At 52.3% G+C, this 10,030-nt stretch overlaps 4 protein-coding genes across 4 annotated transcripts; 1 reads left to right on the forward strand and 3 right to left on the reverse strand.

The window, feature by feature from the left end:
* Nucleotides 1-331: 331 nt before the first annotated feature.
* On the reverse strand, nt 332-1,525 carry MYCFIDRAFT_46377 (uncharacterized protein; the record flags this gene model as incomplete). The annotated part of the gene is made up of 1 exon (XM_007928831.1): nt 332-1,525. The coding sequence occupies one exon, from the start codon at nt 1,523-1,525 to the stop codon at nt 332-334; it is 1,194 nt and encodes a 397-aa protein (XP_007927022.1).
* A 570-nt stretch (nt 1,526-2,095) lies between these two features.
* Nucleotides 2,096-3,459, forward strand: MYCFIDRAFT_215527 (uncharacterized protein; the record flags this gene model as incomplete). The annotated part of the gene is made up of 2 exons (XM_007929234.1): nt 2,096-2,126; nt 2,222-3,459. 2 exons carry the CDS (start codon nt 2,096-2,098, stop codon nt 3,400-3,402), a joined length of 1,212 nt encoding a protein of 403 aa, XP_007927425.1. The 3' UTR covers nt 3,403-3,459.
* A 2,085-nt stretch (nt 3,460-5,544) lies between these two features.
* MYCFIDRAFT_46554 (uncharacterized protein) lies at nt 5,545-6,621 on the reverse strand (the record flags this gene model as incomplete). The annotated part of the gene is made up of 1 exon (XM_007928834.1): nt 5,545-6,621. A coding segment is annotated over one exon (1,077 nt), but the record flags the coding sequence as incomplete, so codon positions are not given.
* Nucleotides 6,622-8,467: 1,846 nt separating this feature from the next.
* Nucleotides 8,468-9,584, reverse strand: MYCFIDRAFT_46549 (uncharacterized protein; the record flags this gene model as incomplete). The annotated part of the gene is made up of 2 exons (XM_007928833.1): nt 8,468-9,115; nt 9,174-9,584. The coding sequence occupies 2 exons, from the start codon at nt 9,582-9,584 to the stop codon at nt 8,468-8,470; spliced, it is 1,059 nt and encodes a 352-aa protein (XP_007927024.1).
* Between the last annotated feature and the right edge of the window lie 446 nt (nt 9,585-10,030).

Here is a 10,030-nt window from a genome sequence, read left to right on the forward strand (position 1 = left end):
AAAGGCGTGGAGGTCGCACGTTGTGGAGAAGAAGGTGAAACAGAATAGCTGTGAAAGCGCAATTGAAGATCGTCAGCGGAACGGGGGAAACGTGGCACGCATTGGACAGAACCTTATCCTCGCGCTTGGACGCCAAGGCATGTGACACACAAGGGACGATGAGGAATTGAGGAATCGAGGAATCGAGGAATCGAGGAATCGATCATAGGTCAGGTCGTTATGGTCAATGTATATTCTACTGCACGCCAATTTGTGGGTATCTTGTCTTTACAGGAGCCTCCTCCTCCTCCTCCTCCTCCTCCTCCTCCCAACCAGCCATGAACCAATCCATCTACTTCCCAAAGATCCTGTCAAAGATCTGGACCAATACCCTCCCAACCATCGTAGCCGCAGCCACGGGCATGAAGATCTGAAAATACTCCATCGATCCTCTAGGTCTAACTTCGGTATTAATGTATGGTGTCTTGAAGCTGTCCGTGGGTCCATCTTCAATATGCACAGCCACTTTATCCGCTGGGAACCTTCCAGTCTTGATGAACGTCTCAAGCAATTCATCCTTTTCCCTCCATCGCGCCAGGACCCATTCGTGAAACTTATCCTTATCGTCCAAAGGCATGTCCTTGACTCTGTACCGTCGCCAATGCATGTTCACGCTCTTTGGTGGCCGACCTTGGAAGTAGACGGATCTAAGGGTGAATAGCTCTGACGCATATCCACTAGGTGGAACACCTTCGTATCCTATGGTGCAGTCGTAGACATAGTCAACCGTATCCCTAAGTTCCTGCAAGCAAAACTGAAGCCCAGTGCTGCGCGGCAAGACCTGATGCTTCAGATCTGCTTGACCAGACTTTTCAGCGAACTTCTGCGACTGCTTTCGGGTGTTCGCAGATAGATTGGTACCCTCTGGGAATATGAGCAGCCACATTGGATCCAGCTGCGCAGCTCCATGCTGACCAGACATGGGACCAGAATGCCTAGTATTCAGCTTCTGCAATCTATACCGCATGCGCTGCTGATCGGTGGACCATTTCCGTGCCATGAATATGAAGCCGTACAGCTGCATCGCTGGCCCAATGAGCGGTACCCATTTGAGCGAGTCTTTGAGGATGATATAGATGTGTCCATGCATGGGTTGGCTGTTCGTATATGCAATCCACCACAGGTATAGCCAATCCGTGTATATCTGGTGATTGGCCATGATTACCGCTCGATCCTCGAAATTGAGCTCCAGCAATCCACTAGCATCCTGCCTCAATTGACCTGCCACACTCTTATCCCCGCTGATTCTGACCACAGTCGGACTCCACAGTTGGGTCATGGTTGTGATGATAAGGGCAAAGAACTGCTTCGCCAGTGCCTGCGATGCGTAGAACCAGTCCTTATTGATGAAATACAGTGGCACTCCCATGATCTGTGCGCCATGGGCGAAGAAGCAGGAGCCGAAGAAGTATATGCCAAAACCAACGATGCGGAGCAACTGCATCGCGGCGCCATGCTTAGCTTCGCCGAGGGGATGCTCAGGCATATTCTTGATCGACCCATTCTGTTGGGTTGGCGCAGACTGGAGACCAGTCTTGCGCTGCTTGAGCTCGCTCATCCGGAAGAAGTTCTACCTCGAGACGTAGGTATGCAGTGTTGCGGAAGCGATCGGCTTTGACGTGTTCAGTGAGGAATGTCTCGTGTAGGATTCGTTGTGTCCGTTGTCAGCGTCGCCCGCGGCGCTGAGCAGATAATGCTAACACATGTCTTGGGTGTCAGTAATCAGCAGACAAGCTGGAATGCTGCTCCGCTCAGATGCGATTGCTATACTAAGCAGCGAAGAACACGTGGTGGGGTGTCTCAGGTGGAAAGCAGCACCAGACGCACGCTTTCTTGTCTTTGTCCGGATGAAAAATCCCGAGCCTCCGACCAGGTTTGAAGGAAGGCCCTGCATCAGATGCAGTGCATCGTGCCCTTGTCGCAGATCATACACTTGTCGTCCGCCAAGACATATCGACCTCACCTGTTGGATCCAGGCAGCAAGCGTGGGAGCGGGAGATGATGGCAGGATGAAACGCGTCTGGCAATGTCGGCGACGCATACACGCACCCGCACGATGCTTCACAGCGTCTGCAGCTCGATGCGAGGTTCGGCATATCGCTGAACTCCCTCCGCGAATACATCCCAAGTTTCAGGGTATCACATTGCGGATATTTGCACTGCTAGCTATCTTCTAATGAAGTCACAGAGACCAAGAGTCACGATCTGCTGGCCCTGGCATGGCCGTCGCCTCCTCGAAACGTGCTGGTCGTCCGGAAGGATCATGACTCCGAGGTCCACAAGGCACTGATAGACTATGCAAACCACATCAACGACGTCTATCCAGACACGAATTTGATCTTCGAGCCATATGTAGCTCACAGTATTCACGAGCAGCTTGGCTTCCCCGTCTACGCCACGAACGGCGAAGGCAACTCGGCGTATGAGAAGCATGTTGATCTCACCACTACTCTCGGAGGCGATGGCACAATCCTGCATGCCGCCTCTCTTTTTGCTACGGCAACAAGTGTGCCTCCTGTGCTCTCGTTCTCCATGGGCACGCTAGGCTTCCTGGGCGAGTGGAACTTCAACGAATTCAAACGTGCCGTCCGGGAAGTGTTCATGTCTGGAGCCCCGATATCACTGCCTCCCAAAAGCACAGATGAGCCAGAGCAGCAAGAGAGGTCTCAGGCCTGGATGAAAATCCGAGGCAAATCGATGGGCTCCTCTCGAAACTCCCGAATCCTGCTTCGCAATCGACTCAGGATAGGCATTTTCGACTCGGATGGAACACGATTACCACACGAACCGCCGTTTGCGCATGCAGACAACCGGGGTGAGGGCATATTCGCTTTGAATGAAGTCCTGCTACATCGAGGAGCCCTGCCTCATTTGGCCCACATCACGATACTCATTGGCTCGCCCCCTCATCAAAAGATCTTGACGACAGCAATTGCAGACGGCTTCCTGGTTTCGACTCCGACAGGCTCTACAGCTTACAGCTTATCAAGCGGCGGGAGCATCGTGCATCCATTGGTGTCTTCGATTCTTCTCACGCCTATCTGTCCTCGCTCGCTTTCGTTTCGGCCTCTGGTACTTCCAGCAAACACCCCTATAACACTCAGGATTGAAGCTGCAAACCGTGGTAAGGAGATCGAAGTCTCTGTTGACGGTGTCAGACGGCAGGAAGGGTTGAGGACAGGAATGGAGGTCCGTGTCGTTGGTGAAGAGGTTCGCTCTCCTGGTGCACCTGGAGCACGAGATTGGATCCGTGGTGTGCCGAGTATAGTACGCTCAGGTGGCGATGCAGACGGTGATGATCATTGGGTCGGCGGCTTGAACTCCTTGCTAAAGTTCAACTACCCGTTTGGAGACAATGGTTGACGTGAATATAGAGCTATAGAAAATTAAGATGCTCGATGGCGCGAGACGTCATGGTACACAGCTGCTACTTCTCTCTGTCTTTGACTCTTCGGTGAATACGCAGACATGGCGCAATTGGGTCCGAATGCACTGGACTCTCTGCCATCATTGTATAGCACAGCCACGCCTCTGCCGGCCCATATCTTCTTCCCGTCCTCCTCCACCCTTATCCAGAGTCGAAGAGCATTCGATCGAGCAGCACGATCTGTCTCAGGCCCCACGAGTACTCCCATCATGCCACATAATCAAACAACAGATGCCTCAGCAAACATGTCGCCAAAATTCGACATCCCTCAACTCCGCTACATCGAGCTTCCCTCCAATCACCCAGAAACCAAATCCCCCTGCGTTTTCGACACCTCTCCAACCCCAGTGTACCCACGCAACAGCTACGACGTCCCAACTCCACCCGATCACGACCCCGACTCATCCTGGTGGCCAGATGGCCTCCTAGAGCTCGACCCCCGTCCGCGTAATCTGTCCAAGGCTTGCAGAAAAGCAATAAAAGCCGGACCCCGAAACCACTTCCTCCGCAATCTGATAAAGTTGATTGGCGAGTATAGGCCCTACGGAGAGAAAGATATCTGCAGGGAGTACATATATCAATCGAAATTGCAGGAGACACGTCGACAAAAAGCTAAGAAAAGGCTCGAGACCGCTGTGAATCGAGCTGCCGAGGAGGAGAAGGAGAAAGTGAGAAAAGCGATAGTGGAGAAAGAGGCGAAAAAGGAATTTCAGGAGAGAAATAGAGGTAAGAAGTTCTCGTCCCCTCGTAACAGACTTGTTGAGACCAACTGACCTTTTTTTTGTTAAAGCAAAAAACACAGCCCACTCCATCCTCAAAAATGCCCTACACTTCATAGCCTGTCCCCCCAAACTCAAAGACCTCATCCTCTCCGACTTCAACCTCACAGAGCAAGAAACCTCTCAACGCAAACTCCTCCGTCCTTGGGCCACTTCCCCTCCCCCACCCCTTCGCCGTCATACGATTTGTTATCACCCTCCAAACCCCGAAACAATTCGAAAAGAAAATTTGAAAAAGACGAATGAAACTGAGGCGGCGGTGAAGTTGTATGCGATGTGGGCGGACTCTCCGTTGGGGTTTCCGGCTGGGGAGGAACCGGGGGATTTGGAGGTTACGAAGGAGTGGGAGGAGTATATGAGACAGGTGAGGAGGGGGGAGATTAAGGCGGGGGAGCGGAGGAGGTATTGAGAGACTGTCGGATATGTTGGGACATGGAGGTTGTTAGGTAGGAAGTAGGCACTAGTGAAATAGTTGGCTGACATTAGCGGTCGTTACTGTCATGAGCTAGGGGTATCTCAGGGATCAAGCTATTTGTACACATTTTGGAGAGATAAATTGTAGTTCGTGAGAGGGTCGTGTCCATCGGGCTCTCGGTGTCCACACGATCATGTTCATTTCGCATGAAATTCCTTCATATCACTCGCAGCATCACTCTTCGTTCCCATCCCACTCTCGCTCCTCAATGCCGAGAACTCCGTCTCCGTTTCAAAAGACTTGACGGTAGAATTAACTCTCGCCACCCTCGGCGTCTGCACCGATCCAAGCGGAATGATATCGTCGTCCCTCGTCACATTCGAAGCATTCGTGGAGAGGATATTGTTCTTCGCTCCAGATCTTCTGCTCCTTCGACTGGATCTTGACAGACTTTCGCTCGAATTGTTCCTAGATCTTCGCCAAGGCATGAGCCAATCGATGACTCGTGCCTTTCTCTTATTCTCTTCTTCGGTCGGTGGAGGTAACGCTTCGGTCGCGTTGGCATATGCGTTGCCTGCTTCGTCGAGGGCCATGGTTCGGTTGAAGGCGGCATCTCCGAGTGGTGCTGTAGGATTATTGCAGCCGGAAAGTCGACTACCGATATTGACGTTCCAGCCTGCGATTTCTAATTGATCGAGATCAACACTGGCTCTGCTCCAGAGCATTCCCATCCTCATGTTTCGAACTGTGGCTGCATTCGTCATTTCTGGAATACGGAAGTATTCGAGATTTTGGATGTATTCGTCGACGAAGCTTGTATCGCTTCGTCGTGTGCTTCTCTGCTGCGGCTGATATAGACCGGGCTCGATCGATTCTACGCCGCCTTTTGTCGATTCGCCTACAGCATCGGGTGCCCAGCGTTTGACGAAGTTTCGTATACCTGGCATACATGCTGCCAGAACCCAGAAGTCGACTTCTATTGTTGACCATCTCGCTATCCAGTCGTAGTCCCAAGTCGGGTTCAGCGTATTGCCGTAATAGATCATGACACGAAGACGGAGAATGCTCACAAGAGACACCCAGACACCTGCACCAAACATGAGTATGACAAGTACCTTCTTGCGCTGGTTGAGATCCATCTTCCAGATCAAAGGCATCGGCATTCCCAGCACAACCAGGTCAAAGATGATATTGAATCCAGACGCTGTCCACGCTGCCGGTTGCCGCTTCATCCAGCAGTACCCGACGTGTCCTTGTCCTTTGTCCCATTCCTTCCAGGCGTATGATAATGGTATGCATTGGAAAGCTGCGAGCGAGTCGTACAGTAGCATGAACACCGTGTTCAATGCAATGACCAGCCAGACGAGCTTCCGAAACCTAGGGGATGCGAAGAAGCGAAGATAGGACAGCAGCATGGATGTCTTGACCATTGACAAGCCTGTAATGTATAAGAGCTCTCCATAGTAGAAGATCTTGAGGAATTTAGTAATCTGAGGAGGCGTCAACGTCCAGATATCCATGCCCAGGCCTGGAGTTGAGATTGGCCTTCCAAGAGAGCTCTGACCTAGTGCAAACAGTACGGTCACTGTCATAGCCACATCGTCCCACCATAATTGAGTAATACATCGAAAGGGACCATTCCACGGCCATTGGACATGTATTTTTGATGCTATCCGGATGCCGTAAGAAAGCGCTGCCACGGTCATGTATATTGCGGAGGAGAATCGAACGGTATTCGACCTGTCACGGATCGGGCGGCCACATATTGTCTGGGTGGTATTTCTCGTGATGAGTGCTTGTCGACGCGTACAATGATCCAGAACGCAGTCCTGGGCCTTCTTGCGGATGTGTTCACTGTCGCATCTGCATTGGATGTCAAGCAGTGAGCAGTTCGAGTATGCAGTGGTTTGTGAATCGAGGCAATTACGCGCACATTCCGGTATTTGCGCGTACAATTCCATAGCCGGACCCAGCTCCATTGCCTTGTGCCATTTTCCGAGCGCCACTGCCGCGAAGTAGTGCGCTGCCCAGACAGTTGTCAGTTTCATTGCATTGGCAGACGCCAAAGGCCTGCTGCAGTCCTCCAGCTGTGATGACCCGATAGTGTGACCCGCTGGGTGGTATCATGAAGGAGTCAGAAGGACGGGAGTTATAGCGCAAGCGCGACCTCAACACATCCCCGCAGAATTGTGACAGATTCGATTCGAAGGTTGGCGAAGGGAGCCATGTTCTGGTCGCCATGGCCTACAGCTCCCTGTATTCTACTGCATCCGCAGAGTCTGCTTCGCAATGGTAGCTTGACCACATCGCTCCTGACGTTGGACGGCCTATTCCCCGGCAAAGAGGAAGTCGGTATTTGAGTTGGAATAGACAGGGAGCTTAAATAGAGCTCCGGCTCCAGTCATCATGGCCGCCATGATCGATTGGAACGTCGGTATTGGTGTGAGGAGAGGCTTGTCCAGGAACAGGCAAAGAGCTGAAACGTGGGCGTGAGAACCCTCAGGCCCGCGCCGATGTGCCGCGCAAGGATGGGCAAGTTCATCGTACAGTCTGTACAGTATTTGACGTTCCCTAACTTCCCTTGCCGTCGGCATGAAAGTTACGTGCCTGTGGTCTTTGACGTGTTGCTGCACAGTGCACATTGATGATACCATAGTGCGAAGCTCAAGGATTTCCAGATCGGTCGATGGCGAGCATGCACACCAACACTCGCCTCCTGCAATCCCATTATTACTGGATCATGCTCATCATTCTTGCCGATGCTGTGTTGGTGCTGTGACAACATCGGCATTTTCTCTGTGGGGAGCAGCCGTTGATGAGTCCAGGCGCGAGCCATCTCGGGATAAGGTACGACATGGCACCCAGGCAGCCAGGCTCTTGTTTCAGATGAATTTGAAAATACGTGAGCACGTCCTTTGCGAGAGTCCAACCGCAACAGTGTGTGTCTTCCCATTTACCCTATGACCCCCGGGAAAATGGCAAAAGCGAGAGCTGTGCAAAACCTGTGAACTAGAATCCACATCGTGTCGCATTCGCTGACTCGAAAGGCCCGTTGTGCAACATGCGGTCATGCGTGCATACAGAAGTCCGTGGCATGGCATGCCTGTATAGCATTCTGCAGCTTCATCCGGGCCGTAAGTCTCATACTCCCCGAAGCTGCACCTTGCACCTTGTTGCAGTTGTTGGGGTGCTCGCACTGCTCATTAAATCTCTGGAAGAGGAAAACCATTGCCATTTGGGAAGCCTTCATTGGTCGTGCTGAACGCAATTAGGCTGTTGCAGTCCGTCAGCTCACAACTCATATACATTGTTTGTTGCTTGCGTACCTTCTCAACCTACTTCTGCACTGCTCTTCGCGGCAGTAAGACGGGAAATTCGGCAAAAGTCAAGTGCTGCAATAAAGCAGTGAGTGTGGCTGTAGCAAGAGTAGGTCTCTTTCTTTCTCTCCATTATGTGTTTACCATACCATGCTTACAAGCCCGGGAAACAGGCTATACAATCCTGCCAATATCTTGACCATCCTTCTCCTTTCGCCGAACCATGCTGCTACTATGCATCAATATTCATACACAAGACGCGCGCCTGGCTCTTGCTTTCTGTCGTCAACCCTAGGTGATTACAAGAATCTGACTCCAACTTTCAAACTGGCCACCTGCCAGGTGTATGCACTCGCAGCTTCTCAGCACGCTCTTCCTCTGCTGTCTCCTGAGATCGACGCGACTGGTCAATGGCAGCGTCTACAGCCGCCCAGTCTGACAAGCTTTCCGACGATGTCGCGCGATCGAACGCGTGCAGCTCGCGAGCATTCTATGCTTTTCGTGATCTGGTGACTCGGCCGCTGGGGGTGGCAGTCACATCCTTTCCAGAGCTGTAGCTGCTGTTGTATCCATTCATCGTCTGGGCATTACCCGACAGCCTTCTCCTGACCTCCTTGACATCTGGAACTTGCTCGTCCTTCATTTCCACGAGAGCACTAGTCGCGCGGCCTCTACCCTTCTTAACTGGCTTCTTGTATGTCGAGATGTAGAATCCAATGAACAGAACCAAGTACGAGCTGAGAATGCCCATGCCGGCAAATGCAGCAAACTCCTCGCCAGCGCAGAGCCCGTAAGTCGGGAGCCATGGGAAGTAGCGGGCGCTGAAGTAGGTGTAGGATGCGAAGTAGACGAATCCAAGATCAATGACGAATTGAATGATCTGGAGCATGGTGATGTACTTCTTCCACCAGATCCTGATGCCGCGCGCCGACTGGAAGTAGTACCAGTACATGACAACGTGCACAGTCAGGTTCAGGGTGATGGGAACCCATGATACCGCGGTATGGCCGAGGAGCTGGGTGTAGCACAGAAGTGCGGTCGCGCCGTGGTGATAGGTGTGGAGGAAGGTGAGCGGCTTCTTCTTGAGGAAGAGGAAGCAGGTGTCAATGAGTTCGAGGTATTTGGTCAGGTAGTTCAGCTGCGCGAGCAAGATTAGCACCACTCTGCGCTCAAAAACATGCTCGGGCTGTCCTTACGTAGTAAAGAACGACCAATGGCTGGGTCCAGCCTCCGTTGTAGTGGCAGATTGCGTAGAAAACACCGTTTCTCGTGATGGTCGGAATCAGCTGCTCCAGAAAAAGAAGCAGCAGTATTCCGCTAATGGCGGTGAGGTAGAAATTGTGAATCTTGAAGAAGGTGTTCAACTTGAAGGCCGGGCGATCCTTCATGAACTCGCGGCCGCCGAAGATAATGATGTAGTAGGAAATCAGAGTAATGGCCGTCTCCGGCATTGAAGCCATTGGAGTTTTGCCCGGCACGAAGCGAAAGTCCTCCGGACTGTATCCCTTGACTGCTTCGAAGGCCTTTTCGAATATGGGCCACAGGTGCACGCCGAAAGGTCTGTCCAGTGTCGGAGCGCCGACTTGGAGCCATTCGGGAGTCGCCATTCTTTCTTCGCGCTTCAATGCCTCCAAAGGGGCTGAAGGTGCTGAGTCGGCAGAAGAGGGCGAGGAGGCGAGTTTATGCCGATTGCTGTTCGGCTAGCTGCGGATGCGAGGCGATGGCGATGGCGATGAGATGACGGTGATGCTGGAGTCGCGTCCGGCGTTGCTGTCACTTTCAGAAGAGTTCCCAAATAGAAAGTGCCGCGGGCGGATCTGATGATGACGGCAGCCGCAAGGATTGCACGGCACGCTTGTGCTCTAACAACTCAAGGGAGTGACTGGGAAGAGAAAGAAGAGGCTGTTGGCAGACGCGTCGCAAAGAAGGGAGTCTCACGAGGCAAGTGTTCGCAAAGAACAATATCGAGGAGTTGGGAGGAGGTCGGTCCATTGGCGCTTTGCACGGAAATGAAAAACATTAGCTGCCGCTCATCGTGTCTCCCCAGTTTGGG

Source organism: Pseudocercospora fijiensis (genome assembly GCF_000340215.1).
Source record: "Pseudocercospora fijiensis CIRAD86 unplaced genomic scaffold MYCFIscaffold_5, whole genome shotgun sequence".
NCBI classification, from domain to species: domain Eukaryota; kingdom Fungi; phylum Ascomycota; class Dothideomycetes; order Mycosphaerellales; family Mycosphaerellaceae; genus Pseudocercospora; species Pseudocercospora fijiensis.